At 40.2% G+C, this 26620-nt stretch overlaps 2 protein-coding genes across 2 annotated transcripts in view; one reads left to right on the top strand and one right to left on the bottom strand.

Annotated features, from left to right (window-relative positions):
• Nucleotides 1-16852, top strand: part of adcy2b (adenylate cyclase 2b (brain)) — a 45711-nt gene extending 28859 nt beyond the window's left edge. The window contains exons 11-26 of the mRNA XM_018701416.2: nucleotides 1511-1687; nucleotides 1774-1812; nucleotides 1929-2011; nucleotides 2352-2421; nucleotides 2823-2920; nucleotides 3619-3703; nucleotides 5988-6128; nucleotides 8466-8639; nucleotides 9457-9641; nucleotides 10830-10914; nucleotides 13004-13162; nucleotides 13982-14128; nucleotides 14341-14448; nucleotides 15476-15590; nucleotides 15737-15861; nucleotides 15940-16852. Of these exons, the coding sequence (XP_018556932.1) occupies nucleotides 1511-1687; nucleotides 1774-1812; nucleotides 1929-2011; nucleotides 2352-2421; nucleotides 2823-2920; nucleotides 3619-3703; nucleotides 5988-6128; nucleotides 8466-8639; nucleotides 9457-9641; nucleotides 10830-10914; nucleotides 13004-13162; nucleotides 13982-14128; nucleotides 14341-14448; nucleotides 15476-15590; nucleotides 15737-15861; nucleotides 15940-16092 (1944 nt within the window). The 3' untranslated portion in view covers nucleotides 16093-16852. The remainder of the gene's footprint in view (nucleotides 1-1510; nucleotides 1688-1773; nucleotides 1813-1928; nucleotides 2012-2351; nucleotides 2422-2822; nucleotides 2921-3618; nucleotides 3704-5987; nucleotides 6129-8465; nucleotides 8640-9456; nucleotides 9642-10829; nucleotides 10915-13003; nucleotides 13163-13981; nucleotides 14129-14340; nucleotides 14449-15475; nucleotides 15591-15736; nucleotides 15862-15939) is intronic.
• A 158-nt stretch (nucleotides 16853-17010) lies between these two features.
• cfap90 (cilia and flagella associated protein 90) lies at nucleotides 17011-22662 on the bottom strand. The gene is made up of 3 exons (XM_018701358.2): nucleotides 22442-22662; nucleotides 21688-21804; nucleotides 17011-18849 (listed from the first exon to the last, which is right to left on the bottom strand). The coding sequence occupies exons 1-3, from the start codon at nucleotides 22556-22558 to the stop codon at nucleotides 18670-18672; spliced, it is 414 nt and encodes a 137-aa protein (XP_018556874.1). The 5' UTR covers nucleotides 22559-22662; the 3' UTR covers nucleotides 17011-18669.
• Nucleotides 22663-26620: the final 3958 nt, after the last annotated feature.

Raw genomic sequence — 26620 nt, forward strand, 5'->3', positions numbered from 1 at the left:
GGAGTCCACTGTCTGCACTGATATCTACTTCTGTCCAACAAACATGAACATATTTCAACACACTTTATCACTGGGAAACATGTTTCTAAGCTCTTTTCTGCTGAGTTGTTCAAACTCCGACACCTGTGGTTTTGAGGTTTTGAAATGAGAAGTTATTTTGGCAATCGTGCAAGCTGGATGTTATCAGCTGCCTTTTTAGTAGCACTCTTTACTGCAGGACCTGTCATTAGAATTTGGCACTTACCATGTTTGCATATTTTTCATGTATCTTCTTTTTCCCCCAGATTTTTCTAGTAGCCTATTTATGAATGCAGAGTAGCAACACTTGTGTAGAGAGACCTAATTTACTCTTTCTCCATGCAGCCCCACAGTAATTAACTATACCAGCAGCAACTATACCCAGCCTCTGGGTATTTTAGTGTGTTAACTTTTCCTCTCACAACATAACATTATCACCTTATAGGGGGTGAAAATGTTAAAATGTTAACCTTTATTTTCTTTAAAGGAGGTGGCTTTTCAATATCCTATCAGATATTGGAAAAAGGTTGTGGGTGCTCAGTGACATTTTCAAGAAGCCCTGAATGGATCAAGGCCAAATACAGAGCATGGATCACAGGAGGTGTCATCTCCACTGTCATTGTCATTGATTGTCACTGTCAAAGCTGTTCAGTACAGCCACAGGGAATGAACACAGCCATTTTGGATGGTGTCTGAATCAATTCTTACCTGGTTTTATGCCATGTTCAGTCAGTACCTTTCTGTATCAAAAATTAAAGTGAATCACTAGAGGTATGGCACTTGTCACCTTACCAGATTCTACCCACACAAGCCATGAAATAGCTACTCCATTTTGGCAAAAATGTTGGAAAAAGAGAAAAGCTTTCACTTTCCCTGCTGCATGGCTTTACGTGGGGCAGTGTTTCTGTCAGCAGTAAAGTGGAGCCCTGTTTGTCAGAGAGAGGCTCTTGGCATAGATGCTAAAATAAAAGAAGAGCTTCATTGTTCTTGACCAAAAGTGTTTTAAGTAGCTCAAAACACTGACAGGCAGGTCACAGACGTTAAGAGCTGTCATTTGATCACTGATCACCAAAGCAACTAGTCCTTTATACCTTACACCCACTAGTGTGAGTGCAGTAAATGTGTAAAAGTCCAGCTTACACAGTGGATGGATCAGAGTGGGCACCACAACTATTGTTATACTTTAAAGTATCATAAAATGCAACAAACTAGTGTTTTTCAGTTGTTGAACTGTCTTCACTTTGTAGTCTTGTGCAGGACATAGTATTTTGAGTACAATTTCAAGTTGCGCATCAATATTTGCATAGTGTTCAGTGCACCACAGTTCATCTAAATCAATGTCAGTCAGCATTATTTGCATGACTTTACATATCAAAAGTGTGATATCAAGATGAATTACACAAGGGTTAAGGCTTGGCACAGTTTCAGAGTTACTCACTGCAAAATGTTAACGGTCACTTGTGTCCTTTTCTCTCCCTGTTGGTTTTCCCAGACTGAGAGGCACAGCCCTTTGCTGGGTGTACGCTCCCGTCCCTCTCTGGACGGCGGGAAGATGAGGGCGTCTGTCAGGATGACCCGATACCTGGAGTCCTGGGGAGCTGCCAAACCCTTCGCCAACCTCCACCATCGAGACAGCATGACCACGGACAACGGCAAGATCAACACCACTGTGAGTACGATGCCATGCTCGTTGTTTCACACACAGAGATGCAGGTGTCAGTTATCGATAGATCAACGGTGTGACTGCTGTTTCAGGATGTTCCAATGGGGCAGTACCACTTCCAGCGACGAGAAACGGTGAGCTCGGATGGCTGTATTATAAGTGACTGTGCTTTTTGCAAGATTTCATAAGAAATCATTTTTCATTTTTTGTGCATGTTTGAATGCGTCCCCTTCTTTGCTGTCACTGCAGGTCCAAATCTCAGAGGAGGAGGTTTGAGGAAGAACTCAATGAGCGAATGATTCGCACCATTGATGGCATCAACTCACAGAAGTAAGAGTCGTGTCTGCTGCACATCCTATTTCTGCATCACTCTTCACAGTCACAGGCCGTGCTCATTCGCCGCAGATGAAAGTCCTCCCAGCAGCAGAAACACCACATCAACACTCTCTAACTTTAATCACTGGAAAAATAACTGTTGTCTTTTCACAAAATCACAGCTATTTTTAAATTTTACTTAGTAATAAAGGACTGAAAATTGTAATCTTTGTAATTTTTATTATATGAAGATTTATCTGTGAAGATTTATGGAACTGTTTTCAGATACCACATAACAAAAGCCAGAGCCTGGTCCCTCTGCACTGTCTGAATCTGTCTGTTTCACTGTCTCCAGACAGTGGCTGAAGTCTGAGGACATCCAGAGGATCTCATTGTTCTTTCACAACAAAGCTCTGGAGAAAGAGGTAGGCGAATGCATACAAAACACCAGCCAGCATTGTTCTGCTCACCGGGAAACAAATCAATTGAATTGCATAGGTATCGGTGAAACAGAAGTCATTAAGGGCCTATACCCACAGTATATAGGACAAAGGTTGTTCACTATGTATTTTATGCTAAAACTGTTATGGATATTTCTTTGTGTGTGTGTGTGTGTGTGTGTGTGTGTGTGTGTGTGTGTGTGTGTGTGTTTATATAATCCACATAGAAATCTGATGTATTTTTATATTGTGCAGGCTCAGTGTTAATGTTGACTTTGCTTTGGCCTGTTTTGCTGCTGCTACTTTACACAGCTTCATAATATTGTACCCAATTTTCCATTTTTTTAATTTTATTTTTGATTTTTTGCCTCATCCTCTCTCAACAGTACAGATCCACAACGTTGCCAGCCTTCAAGTACTATGTCACCTGCGCCTGCCTCATATTCTGCTGTATATTCATCGTGCAGGTCCTCGTCTTGCCCAAGTAAGTCTGTACTCCATAACAGGATTTATGCAGCACACACACCATAGCATCAGCAAACTCCAGGTGTGGCAGCAGCAGGTTGATGTGAAAAAGCCATTTGACGCCAGCTGTCTCATCAACAAGACCACGCTGAAATGAAAGAGGCAGGGGAGCAAGAGGCAGAATGCTAAAAAGGAGATGGAGATGAAAGGGCACCATGTCTGCTAGTGATTATAGATCAGGTGAATCAAAGTGTGGCGTCTCTTTAATGGCGAGGAGAGAAATTCACGGTCATGCTAATTTACTGCTCCTGGGAGCCAAAGGTGTAATTCAGCATCTGAGAGGCCATTGATTTTCTAATTCACCTCTCTCTCACTCTCTTTATCTTCGCTCTGTTTGTTGCAGCATCGCTCCGCACATTTAGACGTGACATCATCTGTTTTATGATAGGGATCTGTAAATCAGATGTGCTGTGTTCCTCTTCAGAAAAACTGATACAAGAACATAACTTCATTATGAGGCACATACACTGTGCCACTGTACAATCCACTGTTATGTTTACTCAATGTAAATGGATTGCAGGTCTATGGTAGAATACATTAGGACCTTCATTACAGTTATTGCTCTGGATGGCACTGCAGAGGGACCGAGGAGTGCCAAGAGGGTTTAGAGTAATGTGTGTGTGTGTGTGTGTGTGTGTGTGTGTGTGTGTGTTGCAGAACTGCTGTGCTGGGGATCTCCTTTGGCCTGGCATTCCTGCTGCTGGCTTTGATCCTGCTCCTTTGCTTTGCCGGTCACATTCTGGTGGGTTTGCATGGATTTATCCCTGAATACACACACACACACACACACACACACACACACATACACATTCACACACAATTGCATGCATACATCCTCGCAAAATTTGTGTTTGAAACAAAAACATGGGAAGTAAAATAAGTAAGTAAAACTGTGTAAAACTCATATTTGCCAGGCAGGTTATTCAAAGTGTCTCATACATCTGACACCACAGTGGCATTTATTCCTGAGTCCCCAGTATCATTACCTTTTTCTTTTGTGTAGTGCACTTACTCCTCTGATGACACAGTAATTTTTCTGCAGGTTGACGTCGATAACCTCTCCCCCTGAACACTTTTAAAATGTTCATGTAGAACTGCATTATACATTACCATTCTGAACACGACTGAGATGTACCTTTAACTTACCTTTATATTACATATGTCTTGATTTATATCTGTTAGCTATACTATATATTTAAATAAGTACCAACAGTAAATATGATATACCTACTCAATCTGCCACAAAAAATCCTGCATAATTCAGTCAGAAACTTCTACATTTACAGCAGTAAACAGTGTCTCTTGACACATGATAAAGCATTTCTAAATTATTTCTACTTTCAACTTTGAAACTACTGTGAAAAAGAAGGAAAGCTTTAGCAATGCCAAGCCAATCTTTTTAATCACTTTTTGAATATTGTTTTTATGGATTTTATTATGTATTGTTTGTCTTTAAGGTTTTTTTTTTGTCTCAGGTGTTTGAGATTTGACTTGCATCAGATAGCACTTAGTTTAAATTTAAGTTATTATTAAATAATAAAGATAATGAAAGGTGAAGTTGTAATACCTTGTTCATGACATATTACCAAGAAGCAATCCAACTAGACAGAAAGCCCTGTTTTCTTAAACTGGGCACAAGTGTAAAAAAAATAATTTAGTGCCATTTCTAGTTTGTGTATTGGTCAGTTCTGGTATTGTGTTGAGGTCTTTGTATCTGAACTTTGGATTTTCTTAGGGGCTAAACAGATGTTTTCATGTATTTTGCAGCAACTGTTGGAACATGATATCAGCTCTACTGCAGCTGTTACGTGTGAGGCTTGATCTACCTTTTATTGTCATTACAATAGTTCATCCATCTTATTGCTGCTGTTGCTTGTTATCCAACACAAGTGGAGGGATGGGTGTTATTCTCAAGTTGCTACAGCTACCTGTCACAAGTGTTTTATGGACAATCAATAAATGATGTCTCCCTCAAGAGCCCATTTTCCTCCTTTCCTCCTTCTCAACCGAGTATTATCACCCAGTAAGTGGGTCACCTCTAATTAATTGGGGGGTTTATCAATAACCTTGGGTCTGTCCTGACCCAGATATTGGCTCTTTACCCTGCTTCAATAAGAACAGAGAGAGCAAGAGATCATGTTTTATGGGTTTGCACTAACCATCAATTTAGTGCTCAATATGCTCCCAATAAAAGCTGCTGTAGTCACTGGTGAAAGAGCACACGACTGACTAATGAGAGGCCATGTCTAACATACTCGTGTGTCTGAATGTATGTGTCCGCCTGGTTGGGTTTATGTAATTTGTCATGAATGAAGCATCTTTCTTTCATCTGTGAATTAGTTCATTACACAGTTATTATGATCAAACACATTTCTAGAAAATTTCTGAATGAATGCTAAGAGAAAACTCTGCAGGACTAAAATCTGTAAGACCTCAAGAAAGATGTAAACCCTATGTCCTCATGAATCCTCACTCAGTTTGGAAAACAAGTGTTACATGTTGATTTCTTTCATCAATAAAATACTAGTTTCACAAAACCAAATGCTCATTTCAAGTGTGAGGTCCCCGCAAGAGCTCATACTGTAGTATAAACATACTGTCCTGAAAGGTGAGAATCAGGATGAAAGAAAAAGATTTTTTAAGTTGAAAATTAGAAATGTATATAAACTTAATGTCACCTCTCTAGTGCCTCAGTGAGGCGTCTCCAGAGTTTGGCATGTATGTGATAGATGAACCTTGGGCCTATCCTCTCTGGCTTTGTTCTGATTTGGTGAGATATAGTGAGATTGACTCACCTGCTTTGCGCTGTATAAATAATAAATGTCACTTTTAAAAAGGGTTCATTTCCACTGAGCCAGTATCTTGGAGGATGGTGGTTTTCTAGTAGTATGAGCAGGAAGACCTAGAGATTTTACTGCAAATTGTATAATTCTGTTTGTCCAGCAGAGAGGTGATTATGGTCTGCACACTGCTCCTGCCCCTTCCATTGTTTTCTAATCATCCCCCCTGTTTCTTTGCATCCTCAGCAGGGAAGGAAGGGCTCTTTCTGCTCTTTTACCTGGGTCCCCACCTCCTCACGCATCATTGTCACCAACAATCCCTGGCTGCGATTGGTCCTCACCATGATGACCACTGCTCTCATACTGGTGATGGCTGTCTTCAATATGGTGAGAAGCAAGTTAAAATGTTGTGGCTGTGTTTCATCCATGGGCTCATGTAATGCTTATTGTGGAATAGTCATGATGGCGGTTGCAGTGGTACAGTGGACACAATTAGATTTTTGATTATTTAATTTAATTTGAGTAGATCTTAAACATTAGTAAGGCCAGCATGTGGAGAAGAGCCAAAATAAACCACCTTACAACACTGCAGTAAGTTTGATGAAAATATATATTTTTCTTAATGGTCAGTGTTGCAGACACAACAGCAGAGAAGGAGATGGTCACAGTGTAAGAGTAGATACAGTTAATATGTACTATTAAAAAAGAAAGGCCTTGAGACCATTACAGGCTAAGGGCATGTATACTTTTGTGTCTGCTTTTCTTTCATAGCTGTCTTTGCCTTTTTACCTGAAAGTAACTGCACAGCAGAAAAAAAGTCACCTCTCTAAAGACTCAATATGGCACCCACTTTTCCAAAAAGAAAAAAAAGAAAATGTATAGCATAATACTAATGCTAAAGTAGTGGGCTGTGAGTATTTGTAATCAACCCCCTGCATATACCTTATAAAAGAATAGCTCTAAGCCTTAATAATGCATTATACTGTTTTATAACAAGACATTACAGCTGCATCTCAAAAAATTTGAATATTGTGAAAAAGTTAAATATTTTTTGTCAGTTAACTCATAAAGTGGAATTGTACAATTCTAGACTCATTACATGTAAACTAAAATGTTTCAAGCATTTTTAATTTTTATTTTAATGTTGATAATTATGGTCTACAGCTAAGAAATAAAAATGTTTCTCATAGTATTAGAATATCTAATTTTGAGTTTAAGTAAATCACTATTTATGCAGTATAAATACCATGAATCTCTCAGTCTGGTTCAGTACACTTGCTGACTTGACAGCTGTCCAGAAGACTCTCATTGACACCCTACACAAGGAGGGTAAGCCACAGAAGATCATCACTGAAAGAGCTGGCTGTTTGCAGAGTGCGGTATCAAAGCGTATTCATGGAAAGTTGACTGGAAGGGAAAAGTGTGGTAGGAAAAGGTGCACAAGCAACAGGGATGACCGCAGCCATGAGAAGATTGTCAAGCAAGGCCGATTCAAGAACTTGGGCGAGCTTCACGAGGAGTGGACTGAAGCTCGAGTCAGTGCATCAAGAGCCACCACACACAGATGTGTCCAGGAAATGGACTACAAGTGTCAAGCCACTCCTGAACCAGAGACAATGTCAGAAGAGTCTTACCTGGGCTAAGGAGAAAAAAGACTGGACCGTTGCTCAGTGGTCCAAAGTTATCTTTTCAGATGGAAGTAAATTTTGCATTTCATTTGGAAATCAAGGTCCCAGAGTCTGGAGGATGAATGGAGAGGCACAGAATCCAAGTTGCTTGAAGTCCAGTGTGAAGTTTCTGCCGTCAGTGATGATTTGGGTGCCATGACATCTGCTGGTGTTGGTCCACTGTTTTTTATCAGATCCAAAGTCAATGCAGCTGTCTACCAAGAGATCTTAGAGCACTTCATGCTTCTGTCTGCAGCTTATTGGAGATGCTGATTTCCTTTTCCTGTAGGATTTGGCACCTGCCCACAGTACCAAAACTACCGGTAACTGGTTTGTTAACCATGGTATTACTGTGCTTGATTGGCCAGCCAACTCGCCTGACCTGAACCCCATAGAGAATCTATGTTGTACTGTCAAGAGGAGGATGAGAGACACCAGACCCAACAATACAGATGAGCTGAAGGCCACTATCAAAGCGACCTGGGCTTCCATAACACCTCAGCAGTGCCACAGGCTGATCACCTCCATGCCATGCCACACTGAGGCAGTAATTCATGCAAAAGGAGCCCCAACCAAGTATTGAGTGCATAAATGAACATACTTGTCAGAAGTTCAACATTTCTGCATCATAAATCCTCTTTTTGATTGATCTTATGAAATATTCTAATATTTTGAGATACTGTATTTTTGATTTTCCTAAGCTATAAGCTGTAATCATCAAAATGAAAACAAAAAAGGCTTGAAATTTTTGTGTGTAATGAACCTAGAATATATGAAAGTTACACTTGAACTTTGAATTAAATTACAGACAAAAATGAACTTTTCCACAGTATTCTAAATTTTTGAGATGCACCTTTAAGTGTAACAATCATATTTTTCTAAGGTTGAGTATTGCATTCATTTATAATTGCTGTACCAACTTAGCATGAAACATCATAAAGTCTTAAGATCGTCATAGTGCTTTCTGTTTCCGCCATGAATGCCACGCTAAGAAAGTCATTTAGTGCTTGTTAGGTATTCTGTTACAATACTCCATCCTCTCTATTTTGTTTTTTAGTTCTTTGTGGGGGATCCTGGAGGATCTGTGGATGTCCTGATAACTGCTCCACCTGAAGTCCTGATGACTACTCCACCTGAGGTCCTGATTACCACTTCACTTGTGAATCTGAGTAATGTCAGTCTGTTGGACTACCATGCAGACAACACAGGACAAAACAAAATTTATCTGCCAGTAAGTACAATAGTGGTCAACAACATGGGCTAAGTGTCCAAAACCAACTTAAATGAGATGACATTTATGTAATGTATATATAACTCTTCATGCTCTTATTAATTTAGCCTTCTTTACAACATATAAATGTTTGTAATTGACCTCTAAAGCACACATTGTGTTTTTGCTCACATGTTGGTGTAAACATGGGAATGACCCACTGCTGCATATTTGCTTAGGCAATGAGTCTCATTGTTAACTGTACAGCAGCTCTTTCTCTTTACCATAAAAGACAAATAATTCGAAAGAAACAGCCGATGTCAGTTTTATCCATTTTCACAAGGAAACGTCTGTGTGGCTGTTTCAGATCTGTTAAGTTTAAGATGTAGTTTCACACTAAGTGAAATAAACACACCAGAGAAGCCAAGAGATTTATTTTAGTCATCAGTGGTGCCAGGTTGTTAGACATATAGAGGAATTCTTAATAAGCATGGTAGATGCCTTCTCACACATACTATAGACTTAGAGAGTTACCAGTGTGTTTCAGTCTTTGGTATTACATAAACAAAATGTATTTGTTGTATAACAGTATTGACACATTCTGCTGTCAGTATGCAAACTCTAGTCCTCTTCTTGCCTGGAAACTATATGTTGGCTGACTCACCACTCCTTGGAGCAGCACATTTACTGAAAGCGCGTTACACCAAAATAAAATTTTCTATCTTTTTCTTTGTTTGCTATGTGCACATTAGGGTTATCTGTCGCTGAGGTCACATGGTGCATCATTTCTATAGAAAAGGTTTTTTTGGTCGCCATCTTTTTCTTTCTCTGTCTCCAGTACTTCATCTACTGTTGTATTCTGGGCCTGGTGTCATGCTCGGTGTTCCTGAGGATCAACTATGAGCTGAAGATGGTGGTGATGCTTGTTGCCGTGGTGATCTACAACATCATCATCCTTCAGACACATGCCTCTTTGTTGGATGGATTCAGCAAAGCACTGTACCCCACAGATGAACTGGATAGGTACCTGCAAAGTCCACACACACACACACACACACACACACACACACACACAAACACACACACACCCACACACTTTTTTTGTTTCTCCCACACTACCTCTTCTTCCTAATCGAAACAATAATGAAACAGCCAATAGGCCCACTTAAGGTCAAATGTATGTGTTTGAAACCCTCTGCACCTCCTGGCCCTGCAGCTTGCTCGCATCAGTAGAGCAGAACCTGTTAAAATGACTAATGAGACCACTGGGAAAGACCACTGCTGAGGTAGCAGTATCCCATATGACTGTCAATCAAGTGGAACCCCTGGAGAGGGGGATGATGACTGGCAGAGTGAGATACAGAAGTTTGTGTTGATGGAGCTGAATTCACTTTTCACATTCGACTGACAGCTGGAGTTTCGCTGCTGAGAAATCCCATTATGCAAAAAGTTTTCAGAGCACCAAGAGAAACTGGCAAAAATACTTTTTCCTCACTTTAATAGTTTCTTATTCTCACCTCGGTTTTATTAGCATGAAGAGTATATTGCCATTGCCAAAGCACTGGGACAACTATAAAAAGATCTGAGGACCATACCAGTGATTTTTCATTTTGAAATAGTTTTCCTGTACTCTAGGAAGATGTTTGATTCAGTTCATTTAGATACAGAACAGTTTGCTAATATATCCCAATGATCACTGTGTCTGCTTTAATGATGTCAGATTTACATAACTGTTCGCAGGGTCATGAGGCTTGACCTTTATACTCAATCTGCACCACACAATGACCACACTGTACAGTCAGTGACATGAGGATAAACAGACATGATGTTCATTGGAAGAGCCTAAGTTGATTTTCTGAAACAAATGTCTGTCAGAGAGGTGGGAAAGGCCATGTTAGTGTGTTGTGCATTAGTCTGGACCATTGTCAGAGCTAGTGAGTATTTATGGTGGCAAGATGATATACATCAAACTGACTCAAAATAATGTTCATGCTCACTGATGTGTATTTGATAGTTTATGAACAGTGCTTGTTAGTGGAATCAATTCATTGTTGGTTTTGTTTTGTTTTTCATAGGATTTGTTGATTATACAGTATCACTAGACTTTGACATCAGACGACAGACAATGTATTAATTGTATTCTCCCCCTCTCTCTCTCGCTCTCTCTCTCTCTCTCTCTCTCTCTCTCTCTCTCTCTCTCTCTCTCTACAGACCAGGAGTCCTGAAGGATCTAAAGACAATGGGTTCTGTGTCTCTTTTCATCTTCTTTATCACCCTGCTGGTGTTGGCCCGGCAGGTCAGTCGTCTCAGCTGACATAACTAGGCATTACTGTGTACTAGTGGTATGTACTGTAGTTACAGCCTATATTCTCTAGCCTGTATAGCCTATAGGTTAGAACTTTATCTGGGTCATTCATTACACTTACACCCATTTTAGTAGGTCATTCAGCGCTGTCACAGAATCTTGTTTTCCTGAAAATCTCTGCCTTGGGGGGAGAGATTTTTTTTCAAGAGACTTGATACCAGTGGATTTGAAATTATCTCTACTCCTTTCTAGAACAAAATTTGGAAGCAAGTGAACCTGCCTTCAAGGATTTGGCTCAATATGCTAGAAGATCAAAATACTTGTTCAGTCAGCCTGGCCCACTGCCTCCATCTTCTCTGTGTCCACCACCCTCACTTCATATGAGAGCTAAACTCAGCTGACACAGATTTGGTGAACATGTTTTATCTTTTTCGGGGTACCATCCATCATCTGTGACCCCAAAACACATGTTCAGGACAGAAAAACTCCCCGCAGAGTCTCTGGAACCAAAACCAGGGCTCCCCAGAGAGCCACAGTTGGTCCAAACAGCTCCATGTGTTGTTCTCATTCTGGGTCACTGTGACCAGAAGGAGGGGAGCATTTGTTTTGGAAACACAACTATACTGCGCAAAACTCTTTGTTTCTGTCATATCTTAGTCCAGGCTCTGTGCTTATCAAGGTTGTTCAGGGGTAATTCGGTTTGTCCTTCCGGATGCTGTTGGGGTATAAATTAGTGCAGTAAAATGCTTCATCAGTTATCATCACAATAATTCTGGAAACAGGTCAAAAGGTGTTCAGAGTGGCGTCATCCAAGGCTCTTGACACAGAAGTGCATAAATCGGTGCCAGAAATGAGGGCACAAAGGCTAAAGCCGTCCATTTTTACATGCTTTTAGCCTGCTATTAACAGATTTGCCTTGCAAAACTTTCATCGTCAGCCCTAATGAGCCCATTCCAGCCATTTAGTCACAAGGAGGAGAAAGCAGGTTACGAGATTGAAGGCATCTGTAATTCATCCCTCAAGAACAGATGCACGATGGAGCAAAGCTCATTTACAGGCTTGTTAGCTGGTTTCTAAACAGCATCTGGAATGAGCTCCATTTCTTCTGGCCTAGTTTCTATACTCCTGGAGGTACTGGAGTTCCTCTCTTCACAAGAGAAGTAAGTGCTCAAACTGTACATACACATATGTATACATACACAGTTCAGACTACTATCCCTCTCTAGGGCTGGAAACCAGTCTGAATTTTTATGTCAGCTTCAGGCTACCAACTCTATAGCACAAGCTCTCAGCACAGAGCTGTACAGGCCTTTGCTGTTGGAATCTTCTAAATTGACACCATGCTTTAATCCCAAGGGAAAAATATTCAGTGCAACATACATCATCCAGACCACTACCCACACACAAGAATGTCACAGGAGACTGAAAATGCTCCCACACACATCCATACACACTCTGTGGGGGCCAGCCCACAGGTAGCCCGGAGCGCTCAGATATGTGTGAGCATAATGATGGTATGTGCAGGGGACCACGTCTGATGCACAAACACACACACTCCTGGGACGTTTTGACCCCGATAGATGCGTCTTGCTGACATATTTAGTTGTGTTCAAAACTCCCTCAAGCGTGAATAACCAAAGTATAAAAAAGAAGCGGTGGGTATCTTTTATGCAAAACAGTCCTGTCTACTTACTGTTTCCTTGAGCTAAGACAGTGGAGCCTCTTATTGGGACATTACTTTTCTATGAATACAAATCATGCTTGGTTAGGTCTTCCTAGAAATCCTATAAGGTTTTCGTTTCCATTTGCAATGATTAGAAAAGAGCACAGCCAGCCTATTTCCAGGAAACACTCTCACATTGTGGACACATTTCTGCAGCTGAGAAGACTACACAGGGGCTGATGCAGATGCATTTGTGGTTTCTCCAATCACCCACCAGTCCAAATCAGCTATCAGACCTTGTTAAAAATGACAACCTTTCAGTTTGTTTTCTTGGCTTTTTGTGGCCTGAAGGTTTGCAGCAGAGTGCTCGGTGTGAATGACACAGGTGTCTCTTTACTCTGTGTCCTCCTGTAACAGAATGAATATTACTGTAGGTTGGACTTCCTGTGGAGGGACAAGTTCAAGAGGGAGTGTGAGGAGATCGAAACCATGGAGAACCTCAACCGGGTTCTGCTGGAGAACGTTTTACCTGCTCACGTCGCTGAGCACTTCCTGGGACGCAACTGGAAGAATGAGGTGAACTCCCAGGAAAAGATGACAGCTTTATTATATTTAGGATGAGTTGTGGTAATTGTTTTTCATGTGTTATGTATATCTATCAGTCTATCTATCAGTGATGTCTTCTGAATGTCTAAGTCATACGGAATCAAAAAATGTGGATTATGTCTCTGTGTTCAGATCTGACAGAGTTGTAACTCTGTGAGAGGGAGTATGAGTTTTGAAGCATGTCATTCAGATTCTTTTCCTCACATCTCTTCCCTCATCTCTTCATGCTAAGCTAAGCTAACTGGCTGCTGGCAGTAGCTTCATATTTATGTTTCAGACATCTGAACTCTTAATTCACATAATTTGTCAGGGTATTCTTTTATTTCCTCAACTGTTAGATGCTGCATTCATCATTTTATTTTCTACTATAATTTAATAAACACATTAGCTTTTTGTTTTCTTTCTTTCACTCTTCATGCTCTGCTGCTGTTGCATGCTGTCCCTATGTATGTTCTATAATGGATGTAGCCTACTTACCTAACATACTCTCCATTCCTGTGTTTCTCCTTAATTCATTCCTTTGCTGTGAATTTGTGGTTGCACACATTACCTTCATTTGCTCTTTTCATTTGCTTCTGCTGTGACCCGCTGTCCCTGCAGAGATGATTAAAGTTTCATCTTATTTATTTAAAGAGTCAGTGTCATTGCTCAGTGTGGAGGTGTCCAGCTCATAAATTTTCTTTCTGTGGTGTAGACTCAGTGAATCCACAGACCATCCATCTTTAAACTCTCCTTCACTGATGCTTGATCAATGAATCCAGCTGTCATTTTCTTCTTGCTTGTTATCAGGACCTTTATCATCAGTCATACGAGTCGGTGTGTGTGATGTTCGCCTCCATCCCAGACTTCAAAGAGTTTTATACAGAGTCTGATGTCAATAAGGAGGGACTGGAGTGCCTCCGTCTTCTCAACGAGATCATAGCAGACTTTGATGAGGTAAACTCTTCTCCTATTGATAATCCTGGCTGTCTGACAGTGTGAAAAAAAACATTTCCTGCTGCTTTTTTGAGAAGCAATCACACTCCGTTGTTATGCTCCAAAGTAGTAGGAGAAGCAGAAAAAAAGTGCCAGTATTTGGCTGAAAGCTGGTGTTATTTCCTGCTCCTCCTTGTGTTATTTCATGTCCTGTGTTCCTCATGTGTCCTCAGCTGCTGTCCAAGCCTAAGTTCAGTGGAGTGGAGAAGATAAAGACCATTGGCAGCACCTACATGGCTGCAACTGGACTCAATGTGACACCAGGACCAGAGTGTGCACAGGCACGCTTTTACACACACTCAATGTCACTCGTGCACACACAGATGTGACATGGTTTCTTACATGGACAGCCGCACAAAAGTTGAATGACTTGAGGTCAAAGTTCAGGGTCAAAGTCAGCTTTACTTTGAACTCATATTTGATAGTAGAAGAAAATAATAAGAGTTGATCACATGAATATCCCATTTAAGAGTGCCAGAACAGTTTTGGCAGGCTGAACTCTTATTCACTAAACATGTCATTTTTCATTCATGGTCACAAAACAGAATGAAGCTTAAGCATCAGTGTATTTATAGCTGTCTAAAGACATTTGGAAGCTTTGTGTGGGTTGCTCCTTAAAACACATAACATTCAAGCATCAGTGATTCATTACTACACTCAATTTAAATACATCAGTGTAATCACTGGAAGAAAATGAGATCATCACTCAGAAATGTGCTTGCATATTGTGTTGTAGAAACAAATCTGCTTGATTGGTAGGAAATCTGCTTAATTGACCGTTGGCTAAGCCCTGCCCCCCCTTAGTTACTGTTGCTATGCCTATCAAGCTTTCCATCAGGGCACAACACTTAATGCACTTTTCAGTGATAACACGTGAAATTTATGTTCATTTTTGAAACAGTGAGCGTTTCAAAAGCGTTGAACAACTGTAAAAGGCATATTTATTAGCTATAGCCAACAAAATAATGCTAATTCTAGTTTTAAAAAAATTATACAGCACAAGATTTTTGCTTCATTTATCATATTTTAAAACTGTGTGTTTCACTTTTATAAGAGGAATTTTGACTACTGAGGTTTTGAGGTTTTGGAAAAGTGAGTTAAAAGAACAGCACCCACCAAACTCAGAGTATTGCTGAGTATTGGTTTTGCTTGATCCCCATGCAATAACTATCACTGTTTGGGGGAGGGGTTTAGCAGCAGTCAGATGCTGCACTGAGCAATAATTTACAGTTGACAATGACATACTGATGTCTACATATAGTTCAGACACCCTCAATTTATTTTATTCCCCTCTGCATTTCCCCCTAGGAACATGACAGGCAATACATGCACATAGGCACGATGGTGGAGTTTGCCTTTGCTCTTGTTGGGAAGCTCGACGTCATTAACAAACATTCCTTCAACGACTTCAGACTCAGGATTGGTGAGAACGTTATTTATTTATTTCACTGCATTAAATTCTACACAAAGTTAATAGTTTTCCTTCCATTTAACTGAGATTAAACCTTAGAGTTAGTGATTATTCAAGATCATCAGCTGTGCCGTCTTTGATTTGGTATTTTTCACTAGGAATAAACCACGGCCCAGTGATCGCAGGAGTCATCGGTGCTCAGAAACCTCAGTATGACATCTGGGGAAACAGTGTAAATGTGGCCAGTAGGATGGAGACCACTGGGGTACTGGGCAAAATACAGGTGAGCAGTCTTACAAAACACAGGTGCATGCGTGACAGTGTGTTAGTAAACTAGTCAGCTGTCTCTCTGTCCATGCAGGTAACAGAAGAGACGAGTCACATCTTATCAAACCTAGGGTACATGTGTTCATGTCGCGGCATCATCAACGTGAAAGGCAAAGGAGAGCTGAAGACCTATTTTGTTCACACAGAGATGACCCGATCTCTGTCACAAGGGACTGTGATGCCTTGAGCGTGCCAACAGATAGACTCGAGAACACAATCACAAACACAAAGTGACCATAGAAGTGATTTGTCATGCTCCGTAACTAAAAACCCATTACCAGCAGCCAGCAGTGCAATGGATAGACAATTGTCAAGAACCACTTTTGTCCTTAGCGCCACAATGTAGAGCAGGGCCGAGGTGCACCGCCACAGGTCCTTCAATGCTGCACTTCGGGATGGTTTTCACATCTCAAGTGTAACAAGGACTTCACCCTGAGGAGTCTCTTCACTGGTAAAAGGAGTGCCTGACTAAAGAGAGGTTTGCTAAATTAGTGCAGTTCTCAAGGACCGGAGTCACCCATCTGTACAATAGCAGTGGTGTGGAGCTAATTACCCATACCAGTGTCGCAGTGCTTCAGAGCCTTATACTTGAGCAAACTGAGCTGCCAGCCGAGCTGTGTGTTTTTTATATCTGCCTGGTTGGCACTGTGAGCCGGTCTTGTTCCATTTTATTCCAAATGGATGTTACAATAGTTTATTGTCATATAGAACAGTTGATGCCAACAACTTGCCAGCGTGATGGGTAGTTTGCCAAAACCTGTGAATTGTATTTAAAGCTTTAGAGCTGTGTTTGTGTCCCACTGAAGAGTAGGTGGACTCAGGCGCAGGATTCAAGAGGAAAGTAGAGGTTTCTTTTTTATAATCCATCTGGAACCAAACCAACAGCGATGTGTGTTTATGTTCACTGTCATTCTTTTGTTATTCATTAAACATTTGTATATAAAGGACGACGTTCTGTCTTTGCGTCTTTGTTTTACTGCTTTAAACACAAGTGCACCATGAAAGACTTACGCATATGAACATTCACAAGATGTTCTCACAATAGAGTCACAAGCATGTTCACTCATTAGTTTGAATGAATGGAGACAAACAGGTTTTTTTTGGAAATTATATTTATTGCAACCATCAAACAGGCCAGAATGCATTAGTAATACCAGTCTCTATTTCTACAGTGGCTCTATTACCAATGTATACAGCATCTTTAATAGTATACTAGAATTCTCTTTGAAGCAACAGTGCAACATTTTGGGAGCCAGTTAGCTTAGCTTAGCAGAAAGCCTGGAACCAGGGTAACAACACAGTTTAGATTAAGTAACACACAAAGTGGTCACCAGTGAGATTTCGAGGTGCTGGTTGTTACAGTGCTGACACTGACCCAAACTAACTGTTTCCAATCTTTGTGCTAAGTTAATCAGCTGCTGAGCGAAGCTTCATTTTTAACTGTGGTATCAATGTTGAAACTATTCCTTTAAATAGCAAATAATGCCTTACAAATACCTGTCAGTGTTAATACTTTCTTTGTATGAATACTTAACAACTAAATACACCCTGGGCATGTCCATAATTTGTCTTATAAAATATATATAACATGAACAGGAATTATTCATATGGTACACAGAGTGCTGTAGGATGATGAACCTGTTGTTTGAGGTGTTATGAAGGCCTTGGTGACCAAACACTACCTTGCATGACAATATTTTAATTTTATTAAGCATTTTTTCTCCTTGTACTTTTGAAACACCACCCTGTTAGCTCCTAATCTCATCAAATAAACAGTGCCGTTGTTATCACCAAACAGACTGAAATACTGCTCCCTTTCTAAGAATAAAAGGTCTATTTCTGCCAAAGTACAAAGGCAAATGAGAGATGTCTGTGCTCAAAAAATCCTATTATGTAGGAGGTTGGTCTCAGTTGCGTGGGTTCAGAATTTATACACAAAAAGAATCCAGGAACTTGCAAATCAAAGAGGTGATGCACAAAAAGAACTGTATTTACATAAATCAAGGGGAGAGAAAACAGAGGAGAGATCAAATATAAGGAACATATGAATCTGAATATGAATCTTTATGTAAATTTATCTTAGTTCTTCAGAGTTAAGTCTTTTATAAGAAAGCAGCTGAAACAGTACATTTCAAAGGAGCAGGTAGGTCAAATATTCACCTGAGACTGATGGACCAAGCTGTTGCATTATTAATGTTCAGTATTTATATACTTTCTAATAGTTGGTGGTTTCTTCAATAAGTCCTGTCAGTTTAAGGATTCACATTATTCCTGCCATCCAGGGCATTTAGTTTCTTACATCAGCCGTTACGCTGAAGGCAGAAATGTGAACACTAAGTTCTTTGATATCATTTGCAATGTTCAACTGCAATAACTTGAAGACATTGTTTGATTTATAGACTGTCTACACCAACTGAACCATTGAATGACGTTCATACTGATGGAGTGATTTCAGCCTCAAACTAGAAAATGTAGCTTGAGCCTCCAGGAAAATGTCACAGTCGCCATATTTTCTCATTTATTCTTTAAGGTCTAGTGACAGACACTGTGTCACTAAAAATAACTGTTTGTCTTGCTATTTACCCAGACATAAAACAGAGAGATATATCATGATTACATGTCATCTGATTAAATGATGGTTTCAATGTGTGATTTTTTTTTTATAGGGACCCATCAAGTGAAGTGAAATCTACACACACTTGTTTATTATTCAACAGTGGGGACACTGATCTCATGCTGAGACGCTCCAGATCTTGACAGGCTTTCACATGGGGGCAACTGATCCGTATCCTTCTGCCACATTCCAGATGATCCCATTTTTCATGAAAAATTCAGCTTTTATGCAAGCCACACGTGCGTACTGTCGGCCTGTTTCATAGAGGACAGGAACAGGACGGCGGCCGTATTCCGAAGAGGAGAGCACCGGCACAACTCTGGATCTCTCCTGAGAGTGAGCAGGACAACAAGGAAGTGAGATACTGAGCAATGATTAAAACTGTAGCAGGCTGTGATTTTTTATTTTGCATCTTACAAGTTACTATACAGCGTTATACTGTGTTGTTATTGTGTGTGGTCATTCACTTGCCTGTCCTAATGGGACAGAGCCATTGTTCACAGAATTAGTTCCACTTCTGTTTTCTGTCCAAAACTGATAACATTTAACATTTATCTTCAGAATCCAGCCTGTGTGCATCCAAGAGGTCCATGCTTGTTCAAAGTGTCGTTTCAGTCATGCTCAGGATATCATTCGATATAAGCTATGTCATATATATGCTGTATGTGATTATCCGTTCTATAAAGCTCTGTACTTAGAGGTAGCTGTTTACAGGTGCCATGCTGATTCACTGAGCCATTTTTAGCCCCAACATTTGCTCTATGGATGTGTTTTGGCATTGAGGGAGATGGGTGGTGTTCAGTTTCAGATGCTATTCTATGACTGCACTGAACTGCGACTCCTCCAATGCATTTATATGACATATATTCAAGTTTTGTTACCTGAAGTCATTATCACTGTAGTTGAAACAAAAGTACTTGTGCTTTGCCAAAACTGAAATAAAAAGATGATTGTTTGTCTGCCTCTCTGCCTTAAGCTTCATTTAGTCTCTTCATTGCCAGTAGATGTAATAGGGTGCAATATTGGCACGAGTGAAAACAGCCTCAACAAATGAAACTGTTATATTCACCTTAATGTTATACTGGGAAAACCGAGGTACCCGTGTCACTCAGTATTACCCAGGACAGCTATTTATCTGTGAGCTTTTTGAACACCAAGAGCCTCAGACTTCAGAACAGACAGTACCTGCTCCTGTGTGCGACACATCTACTGGTGGGTTCATATGTTCACGAGCTTCAGTGGCAACAGGAACAAAAAACATAACCCACTGCCATTATCCTCTAAATAGTTTATATAATAAATAGTTTTTAATCCATATTTAAATGTGAATACCGGAACAGAAACATCCTAATTCAGCAGGAGCTGACAGCCAACCACTCAACTCACTGTAATTACAAACTCTGCAGTGTGTGTGGCTGCTTTGTTCACCACCCTCTCTGCTTTCAGTGACCCAGAAACTCACTGTGAGCTAGATTTCTTGACATGAATAATTACTCTATGGAGATGAAATGGCTTCAAAAGGAGCCATAAACAAATGTCAAAAAACTTAGAGATGTATGTCAGCCACCACATTGAGGCTTATAAATATGCAATATTTTTCAATCAATGCACTTTTAGAATTCATTTTTAGAATAGACTGACATTTCCATCTATAAAACACTTTAAAAGCATTATTGCTGGTATCATCAAAACCTTGGAAAGTCCTGTGTTTGCAAGAATAAGCAAGATATTCTGCTGGTATTGAGGAAACAGTGATGATGATGAATTATTAGCTGAGCAGAGTGGTAATGCTTAGACTGTATTGGTCTGTGGTCTGTGTGCCAAACATGGAGGAGGTCAGTGCTCTGAGGCAACATCCACTAACATCACTACCGGAAAAGATCTTCCCCTAAAACAGCTGCACAGGGTTTACTTGTGTCTGTGCTCATGTGCACAAACAACAATTATTAAAGGTGATTTAAACATCTTTTAAGCATGTTTTGTGGTTAGTCTAGTAACATTACCAAATATGTGACCAGAGGATCAGCTCTAAAATCATTGAAAGTGGCAAGAAAAAATAGGTGAACACTTTGGAATAACCTGCATTTATATATATATAAATCTGTCTTAAGATATGTTCAGATCTTCATCTAAGTTACAATTATGGAAAAACATAATCTATTTTAAAATCTAACACACAAAGGATTGCATTGCTCTTAGGATGAATACACTGTTCAAACATTCACAGTGTAGCTTTTGTTGATATCATTACACCTGGGCTAATGACATCAACAAAAGATAATTGGAGTCAGGAAACTAGAGCACTAGCATACCAACATGAAAACATCACTCTAAAGATGAAGTACAGTGGGGGGAGCGTCATGATTTTGGGGCTGCTGCATTGCCTCTGGGTCTGGACAGCTCACCGTCATCCAGGGGAAAATGAATTCCCAAGTTTATCAAGGATAATGTCAGTGAGGCTGTCCAACAGCTGAGGCTCAGAAGAAGCTCAGTGATGCAGCAGGACAATGACCCAAAACATTGAATAAATCTACTACAGAATGATTTCAAATAAAGAAAATACGGCTTTTGGAATCACACTTTAACCCAGCAGAGATGCTTTTGAATGAGTTCAGAGAGCCATTCATACCAGACCAGCTCTGTAGGAAGAACGGTCCAAAACTTCCCCTGTACGTTGTGTAGGTCTGATCCACAGCTACTGGAAGAGCTTGTTTGACATTATTGCTGCTACAGGAGGTTTGACTGGTTATTAAACCCAATAACATTCACCTACTTGTGGGTTAATGGAACAGGAGATTATAATCGTTTGTTTATTATCTTAAGCACATTGTGATTGTCTGTACTTGTTAGATGAAGATCACGTCACATCTTTTGACCAGTTAATGCAGAAAACCAGGTTATTCCAAAGTATTCACATACTTTTTCTTGCCACTGTATGTCTGTAGCTCTGAGTGGTGTCCACTGTGTGTGTGTATCTATAATTGCTTAACACACAAAAAGCAGACTCCTATTAAGTCAGCATCATCCTTCAGTGTAACTCCAGTGCCTGGGACCACTACAGTGTCTTGCTGAGTCGAGGTGAAATAAACGTAACTCACCACTGAGCTCATTAGCAATTAACAACAGCTCATGTGCGCTCCCTCAGAGTCAGTAAAGTGTTGTCACTACCTCCTCATTTATGTCCAGTCCTCTTCCTTTATTGTGTTTTCTGTCATCCCGGTGCAGTTTCATATCATAGCCCTCAGCCTGGTGGTACACTTGGTCATACATGAAGACTTCTGGGACCTACCAATGAGGAGTGACAGAACAAGTGTTTAGCATTCAAAGCCTGTCCTCACAGCGTGAGATCATTTTTTGCCACTTTAGGCGAGGTGCAGGGGGTAGTGGTGGAACCAAAGGCAACAATGGAAGCAATCTCTTCTCAAGTTACAACAAAACAAACAGTGCTGTGTTCATCAAGTGTTTAATGCTAAGCACCTCGCTATATCCTTGTTGGCTTCATGATATTCATGTCTTTCTGCAACTAAGACATATTCATTATGAATTACACGTGTTATTCCCTAATAGACCTCTTATGTTTCTTAACTCTGATGCAAGTTGTTCATGAGTTGTTCTACTGAGCAGCATATTCTGGAGACACATTATCTAATTACATTTCAGCAGCAGTCACTTCCTTTAACAAACAAGGCGGCGTTAACTGACTTCCTTTGTCTGGAACACACGTCTCCAAATATGATTAGCTGTGTGGAGGCGCTGACGTGTAGGAATTCCGTCTGAAGACATTTTCTGTTGTGATCTTGTCACTGTTTAATGATCAAGTATCTTCAGTTAAGCAGGGCCAGCCAGCTAGTTACGCAGCTACATTAGCAGCGAGATTATTTTAGCACAGTTGGCGACAAAAGTTTCAGTTCCAACACCTCACCTTTGAGTCTTTGTTAAAGTAAGACATTTCTTTTGGTTCCTTTCGTCGTGGTGGGATGTAACTGTAGGATGACAGTGTAGAAAGTGGTTTGGTTCGTGCCTGGAGCGACACGTCCATTTTCCTGGCTTAAAAAAATCAGCCAGCAAAGTTTAGAAAACCTCAGAAAAGTCAATCCCCAGCAGGACGCTGTGGTAGCGTCTGTGGTTGCTAGGATACCAGCCCGTGACCGCTCCACCTGATACCTCCCTTGCTTCCTGTTTCACAGTACTTCTGAGTTTCTGTTTTTTATCAGTGTGGCACATCGAGAAGTATGTTGTTACCAAATTATCAGCTAAGAGGAAACAATTCCCCTGGTTGCTTTTCTCCCCTGAATATGTTTTTTTTTTTTCCCTGTTGGTCTTTTATAACATTAAAAATCATAAAATTTCAACTGATTTAGCTGAGAGCCACACTTTGCTGTATGACATGGTAGGATATTGTTACTAATGCACCCTTTTTGTGGAGGCGTAGAGCTATTTCTGCTGCAGGAAAATAACAAGCAGGAAAGCCACAGGGGAGAAATTATTAAGTTAACTGCTGCAATCACTTTTACCATCAATTATTGACAAGGCCTGCATTTTAACCACTTCACAGCCTGGGGGAGACTAAAAAGATGTTTCATATATTCCCATTTGTATATGACACTGGTTTGAGAGTCAGGTTACTGTGCCAGAACCCTGACTGTGACTGTGACTACATTTCTAACATATTCCTATAGCACAGGTTTAAGTGTGCTGAACTCTTATTCATTTATCTTGAAGTAAAATTACAGATTGTCTGGCAGCAGCAGGTGTATTTACAGGTAAAACCATTAACCTAAACTGATTGCAACTGAATTAAATCCATGCTGATTTTCAAAGAGAAATGCCCATCAAATGGTCTGTTAGTTGATACTATACAAAGTTGAATTACTGCAACTGTTGAGAGTGATAACGTCCCTGCACAGTTGCCACCAGTGTCTCCCTTTATGCTAATAACACTTGTCCCTTCAAGCCCCTTTGAAGGTCTCTCACTGCATCTGCTGTGTAACTTTGGCAGCAGAATCAATTTATAACATTGGACAGACAATGCCTCAAGCGCCGTGTGGAATGTGTCATTCAGTTACAGATGACTAGAAAGTCCAACTGCAGAGGCCTCAGATAAGGTATAAATAATCTTCCATCCCCTCAGCAGTATGTAAAGATGCAGATGGTGCACCTCCAGTTAGTTCTGGCAAATTTAATTCAATGGGGAAACAGGAGAAGCTGCTACAAAACATGAGACATTCTGGGCTTATTCACTTTTTTGTTAGAAGAGTAGCTTAATACCACAAATATCTATATGTATATGTGTATATAAATATGAAAACCATTGCTTTGATCTTTAAATTATATTTTTATGTGTCTAACACATAAAAATGCAAATAGATGTATTGCAAATGTATTTTGTGGCACACAAAATAGGGACAAAGGTTATTTAAGAGGCTCTGTATATATGTGCCTGCTTCTATCCCCCTCTCACACGCAGACATAGAGTGTGTGTGTGTGTCTTGCACAGTGATTGTGGTCTGGGAAAAAGCTTATATTGTCCACATAGCAATCTAGTTAACCTTTTAGCCTTTTCATTTAGGAGACCTCAGCTGTGACATAGTGACACACCTTATTCTCTCTCTCTCTCTCTCTCTCTCTCTATGTATGTGTGTGTGTGTGTGTGTGTGTGTGTGTGTGTGTGTGTGTGTGTGTGTGTCAGTCCCACCTGCTGTTATTGTTCTCTCCTTCCACACAATTATGACAGAGCAGCAGGGGGTGGCCAATAACAGGACACCACTCACTGTGCCATGAGCTGAGTTAGACCACAACACACACACAGAGAGAGAGAGAGAGAGAGAAAGAGAGAGAGAGAGAGAGAGAGAGAGAGAGAGAGAATAGAAAGCTCTGAACCTCACTGAGATCAGGGGAGCACAGATTTTGATGTGACCGCCAACGATTCAGCAACACAGTTCAAGAGGTTTCCAACAACAATGACGTGGAAGACAGTGGGGATATGTGGACAAAGATAGAGACAGGAGAGAGAGGAGACAGTGCATGATCACCACCTGCTTTCTTTCATTTTAGAGGTTGTCTCAGCGCACAGGAGTAATTACAGCTGACATTTCAGAGGGATATATTGCTATTTGGCAAGAGTCACTGTGGGAATGAAACCACCTGAGGGCAGGGGTCAGCTATTCAATGGTCCTGAGTTATTAAAGGGAGCTACCTGTGTTTCTGAGCTTTGTTCTCATCTGTATATTTTTACACTACTTTACTTTTCATATTTAATGAATATGGAATTAAGTGTAATGCTGTCTTCTTTGCACATGTTTTGTAACATTCAAAGCAGTACAGAATATTTGAAGCCCTCATCAGTATGAAGCCAGGCACACAGCTTCAGCTGGTAATGGAGACTTCTCTTACATAAATCAGTGAATAATGAAGGTCATAATTGTTAAACAACCTAACCGCTAACCTAAACAACAAATAGCTTATAAAATACTAATTGAAGATAATATTAGTTTTCAGATGGTATCCATAATTCTGAAGAAGAAAAAAAATTAACTTTATTAAACTTTATTAAATTAAAGACAACAACTTTATTGTGAAAAACAACACAGTCTGACCTAGGAACCTTATCAGGGCTATTACAGGCACTGACCTATTTTCACAGTCAGCTTCCTACTCTGAGCAATGAGTGGTCCAACATGAAGAGAACACCTTCTGCATTAGAAGTGGTTTTGTATTTTTGCACTCTGATTTGAAGTGGACAGGGTTCTGTTTGAAATGTGACACCATGTATTTTTGTGCACCAATTAAAATAAGACAACATCTAAATCAAAATGGGATAAGTTCTTGAGCGGAAAATTCTAGAAGAGTCTATTTACTTAATATTATTTTCAATATGTCTCAAATAAAAAATATGAGCCACTGATCTTGATTTCTGTCACCATGTTCACCATGTTGGTGTTTCTGTCAGTACAGGTACAGACTGCCGTTTTCTGTGTTGGGACAGTGATGTGATATAAGCTGGAGGAGAGGAAAGAGAGATTCCTCTCATTCTTCCACCACCCAGCAATGATTTCCCCATGTGGAAGACCAGTTGATCACTAGTATCAGCCTTCCCCCTGCTGGACATGACAAGTAATACATCAGCTTGTTTGTGAGACAGATTTAAAAGTAAAGTAAGCAATGAAGTTCATTTGCCAAACAAAACATGAGAGGAAAAGCAACAAATTACCTACCTGCCTACCTGATACTGAGGGAGAGGTGGTTCAGTAAAGATGGAGCTGGAACAAAATCTCCTTTGCTCTTACAGTACCAGCTTTTGATCAGGAAATTTGAAAAGTCTTGGAAAGCAATGATGGCAGTGAAAAGGCCAATGGTAGCGACATGCTGAACACTACCTGCAAATACTTAGGAGCTTTCTTTCAACTGAGGGAGCTCACACATAATGGAAGTAGCACACAGGAAGATGATCTACTTTGGGCTATGTCAACTATGAGCACAGTTTGCACTTTGTCTTCTCAAAGCCTCAGCTGTGATAGATAAGATACTAATTTTTGTTATAGCCCACAAGCCTACTGTGGAGCTACTTTAAAATAAGACTATGTGATTTTGGAAATAAAAAAATTGCTCATTCTTCCTTTTTCAGACTAAACGTGGATTTGATACGCAGTAAAACACATGTTTGCTCAGTTTAAATCACTAAAGAGTTTTGCTGCTGTAGTCTTACTTGGTCTGGTGTGACCAGTAGATTATGGTGACTAATGTTAGCAAACATTATTAAATTGTACACAGATACTGCTGTGTAATCGACACTGAGTGAGTTTGCTAACTTAATGTAATTGTGTTACTGTTTTACTCTACTAGTGTGCAACAGTTTTATCACTTGCCATTATTCCATAATCATCACCGGTGTCCACAGTAGCCATTGATAGAAAAAGGCTGCCATAGTCTTGCTTTAAAGTTTGAACTGCTCCTTACTGTTACATGCTTTGTATGATGCTCATCTGTCTATTGTGTACATTTCTTCATTAGGAGAAACACAAACTCTGGAGAAAGAAAAACCTTACACTCTCTTAAACTCTATACATCCTCTGTACACTGTGGTATGTCTCTTCAGTCTGTA

This window comes from Lates calcarifer, linkage group LG3 (assembly GCF_001640805.2).
Source record: "Lates calcarifer isolate ASB-BC8 linkage group LG3, TLL_Latcal_v3, whole genome shotgun sequence".
Lineage (NCBI taxonomy): Eukaryota > Metazoa > Chordata > Actinopteri > Centropomidae > Lates > Lates calcarifer.

What these genes read in the sequence shown, in the direction of transcription:
- cfap90 (XM_018701358.2), bottom strand. Translation starts at nt 22,558, where the DNA reads ATGGACGTGTCGCTCCAGGCACGAACCAAACCACTTTCTACACTGTCA. An exon ending in ACTTTAACAAAGACTCAAAG is followed by an intron (nt 21,805 to 22,441) that starts GTGAGGTGTTGG and finishes CCTCATTGGTAG; the next exon opens with GTCCCAGAAGTCTTCATGTA. An exon ending in GACTGGACATAAATGAGGAG is followed by an intron (nt 18,850 to 21,687) that starts GTAGTGACAACA and finishes GCTCACTCTCAG; the next exon opens with GAGAGATCCAGAGTTGTGCC.